We start from the raw sequence: 4074 nt of genomic DNA, 5'->3' as shown, positions 1-4074 counted from the left end.
TATATAACATTTCGTGCTTCATTTTACTTTAATAACATTACTATTATCATTTACGAAATGAAGAAATGTGATTAAAAAAAACCCCAAAACTATTTCCCGGGTTTCTTCGATCCACAAAACAGTCGCACCATATCCGGTCCGGCTGTCAAATCTCTCCGTCACCGGCACGTCTCGTGTAGTCGTGTTTGAATGTGGCGTGCGTGCATCACAGCGCTAAAACGAACTAAATTTACGTCACAAATAAACTTAACTAAACCAGAAAGTGTTTTGCGACAGCTAAGTTCACGAGCTAACTGCCGTGGTTTGGACGTTTCTCGCTCAGCAGCACTGAGATTCATGTCGAGTGAACCGAAGAGGCTCCGCACTGAAAACATGACCGTCAAAAAAATCGGGACTCACAATGGAAGTTTTCACTGTGATGAAGTTTTAGCCTGTTTCTTCCTCAGACAGCTGCCTGAGTACAAGGTGGGTTCGTGATGCTGCTATAAAGGGCCACACAGCGATCATGCGACTTTGTGTTGTTCCCCAAATGCTGCTGTTTCAGTGCAGTTTGTGTCGTTAAAACTTCAATTTAATTATGTTGATAAAACGCCGTTTCTTCAGTCTGCATTGACTGAATTTTGGATACGTTTTTATTTTATGTTTCTGTCACATAAGCCATGTCATGTTGTAACACTCCACATGGGGGTGGTGCTGTACAGATAATGGAGCTCATTGCAGTCTAATATAATATAATACCTATGGGTCAAAGAGGAAATAAGGTTTTCAAGCACCCCAAAATTTAAAAAAAAAAAAGTGGATTTCGCCTTTTTTTTTCCTTACTGTACATTGTAATCAAGTTTCCCTCGGATCCGTAAAACGTCTTAAAATGCATTGAATTCATCCATGTAATAATAAAGCCTTTATTGGTATTAAATTGACTTAAATTAATCTTTCATAAGTCTTAAAAATGTCCAGGAAGTAGTATTATATTTTTCTGACGTTGCACATTCTCAAAATAATTGGTAACATCTATTTTTTTTGTGAAATAATTTAATTAATTACTTTTCTTAAACTCATCCTGATGGAAGTCTAAGCACTGGAATCCCACATGCAGAGTGAGGAACACAAATCGCACAGAAATCCAGCCAGAAATAACAGATATTTCCCATTTCTGTTTGTAAACTAAGAAAAATGATAAACATTTGGGCAGAATGAAATTGTCCCTCTTCGATTTTGGCTATTAGAAAGTTGGTCTTAAATTGTAATCTGAGTGGCATGTATGATGTGCAATTTTAGTAATTTTTTTTTTTTTAGTTGAAATATTAGATGTTTTTAACATGATTTACACAAAAACACCCCCCGCTCTAAAATGTCATTCACTGTAACATCTTATATCCAAAGAAATCACGTGAGGTTTACGAATAATTACATCAGTTTTTAATTGTAATTTGATTTCTTGAAAGCTCACCAACATCATAACAAACACTGGATTTTATCTGTCAACAAAAGGTTTTATAAGAAATTGGATTTTATTTAAAATGCCATTAATGTTTTTTTTTTTTATTTTTTATTATTATTTATAGTTGATTTGCTCACTTACTGATTGATGCAATTTTAATAATTTTGTGTAAACATAAGTATTTTTTTGTCATTACATAAATATTTGTGTTACACAGAATGGCTTTTATTAGAAGTGCACCATAATTGTCATTATTGCATTATTATTGGTATGTCTGTATCATTAATGACCAAGATTATAATTATTATTATTGTCTTTATATTCCACCAACAAGCTAATTGGAATCAAATAAAGCACTGGTACATTATTTTGTGTTATGATGCAGAGTTTGCATATATATATTAATTCAACTATAATCATATATTTTACATTTTAGAAAAAAGAAAATGCCATAGCAAAAGGTCAGTGAAATAAAGCTAAAACATTACACTTCACAGCCACTATAAACAAATTCACACATTTCCCTTTAGGTGTATAATGACTTATAATCTAAACGTGCCTTAATGTTGTAATGAGAAATTACAACGGCAGTTTAGCATGACCAAGACTTTCCCGCATTTTATCTACGGCACAATCCCTGCCCCAGATGTAAACAAAGTTGCAGATATCCTCTGTTACAGGACATATCATTTCATGTAATTATATTGATTGCCATTTATTGGCTACTGTATATGTTAATATAGTCAATTTTCTGGACGCTGAATTGAGAAATTGTTGAGTTAGTCTAGCAAATTAAATACCAGACTAACGGGTATCATTTATAAAAAAACATTTATAAATGCAGTATTGTCATAAAGCAGCTTGATTCATTGATTTGCAACATAGCCCATGTAGAACCAAATTAGAGAGCACACAAAGTGTAAAAAATGTGACAAAACCTCGACTGACAAGTTGATGGGAAACCTTACACCACTAGACAACGACACAATTTGAAAAACTACAATATTGTTTTTTTCTGATACTGTTATAAGTTAGTCCACATCAATAATGTAAAAGCAGTATCATGTTTTGATGAGTGAGAAGCAGATATGTTTATTAAAACTCCTCTTTAATCACATAATGTGAACTACTAGACAATTTTCCCCTTCAAAAATTTGTCACTTACAACATTGATGTTTAAAGCTAGTATAATCCAGACAATAATTCAGACACCAATTTTATTATTATTTAAGAAAAGAAAAATTAAATGATTAAAACTCCCATTTAGTCAATGTCTACACAGGCAGGAGGAGAAGACTCTTGTTGCCATTTTCCCCCAAATATCCTTTAAGATCAATTTTTCCAGTCCAGCACAGCATCACTCACCCCAGATCGCTACAGAACAACAGCGGTGCAGTTGGGCTCCAAACATTTTTGGAAGCCGTTTGTCTTTGGGTCATCTGCAGTCTACTTAGCGTTAAGAATAAATAAGTTTAAACTGCAATTTGTCTGTCTATATTAAGTTAATCTGATATTCTCTGAGCATGTTCAGTAGCACCAACCCTGACCTTACTCTCTATTTCTTGTTAAGTCTGCAGAATAGCTTTGCTAAAGCAACATGCCTTTGAAATCCAGTTTATGAAAGTCATTATTGTGCACTTGACACTGAAACAGGAACACGTTCCTCTTGAAATCTGCACAGATTTTAATGCCGAGCTTCAAATGTCTTTCACCAATGACTGCCGGTTTCCTCTTTTCTTATTGTACTGTCGCTCAGAGGGATCTTTGTCTCTTTCTGCTCTTTCAGTTGTCAGTCTCTTTGAACCTTTGTACAGCGATTTGTTCTACATGTACAATTCAAACCTTTCATACAAAACCCATGAATTTGTCAAGAGGTCCATCTGTAACCTAAAAGCTTCGAAAGACCGTTCAGAAATACAGAGTAGTCCTCTCAGCCATCCGACTGTTCGGTACAGTGAAGCTTGATTGGGTACAGACGGTGCCCAATCACGCTTTTGAGGCAGGCAATTTCAAACTTTTGGACGTTAGTGTATGTGAGCAAAAATTACAGACTGTGCCCATAAGAGCTCAAAACCTTCCACAGTCCTGCTTCCAGTTGGTCCAATTAGGGTCACACTCTTTATAATAATCAGTTTTGGCAGAATTTGGCTATTTGATAGAAAAGGTTTAGAAAACTTAAATGAGGCCTATAGATAAAGTCCAGATGTCATTTCTTTCCTGAAAATCTATGAGATGCTTGATTATAGAAGATTGCAGATCTAACAAACTTTCTATTCATTGCACAGGATGCCGAGATCATTCGGACCAGGGACCCCACACAGCTGGCAGAGTGCGACATCGTTGTAGACGTTGGAGGAGAGTTTGACCCAAAGAGGCATCGCTATGACCATCATCAGAGGTACAACTTTTGGCAGTTAACCGCTGTAAAGACATGAAGTTTATTACGTTTTTGGTTTCAGTAGATGTTTGGATTTTTATTCACTAAGTCTGGGGCAAGTATGAATATTTATTGTTCATCACCTTCGTGGCAATCATTGTGGGTATATTTTAATATGGCAAATTATTATACAGTGTTTCTTTTTAAATCGGTGCTAAATTAATACTTTAGAAACCATAAATTACTTAGTTTCTCA

At 35.0% G+C, this 4074-nt stretch overlaps 1 protein-coding gene across 1 annotated transcript; it reads left to right on the top strand.

The window, feature by feature from the left end:
• Positions 1-232: 232 nt before the first annotated feature.
• Positions 233-3864, top strand: LOC121938401 (MYG1 exonuclease-like; the record flags this gene model as incomplete). The annotated part of the gene is made up of 2 exons (XM_042481647.1): positions 233-465; positions 3727-3864. Coding segments are annotated over exons 1-2 (267 nt in total), but the record flags the coding sequence as incomplete, so codon positions are not given.
• Positions 3865-4074: the final 210 nt, after the last annotated feature.

The sequence above is a fragment of the Plectropomus leopardus genome, unplaced genomic scaffold (genome assembly GCF_008729295.1).
Source record: "Plectropomus leopardus isolate mb unplaced genomic scaffold, YSFRI_Pleo_2.0 unplaced_scaffold29359, whole genome shotgun sequence".
NCBI classification, from domain to species: Eukaryota; Metazoa; Chordata; class Actinopteri; order Perciformes; family Serranidae; genus Plectropomus; species Plectropomus leopardus.
This window is presented reverse-complemented; position numbering and strand designations above follow the sequence as displayed.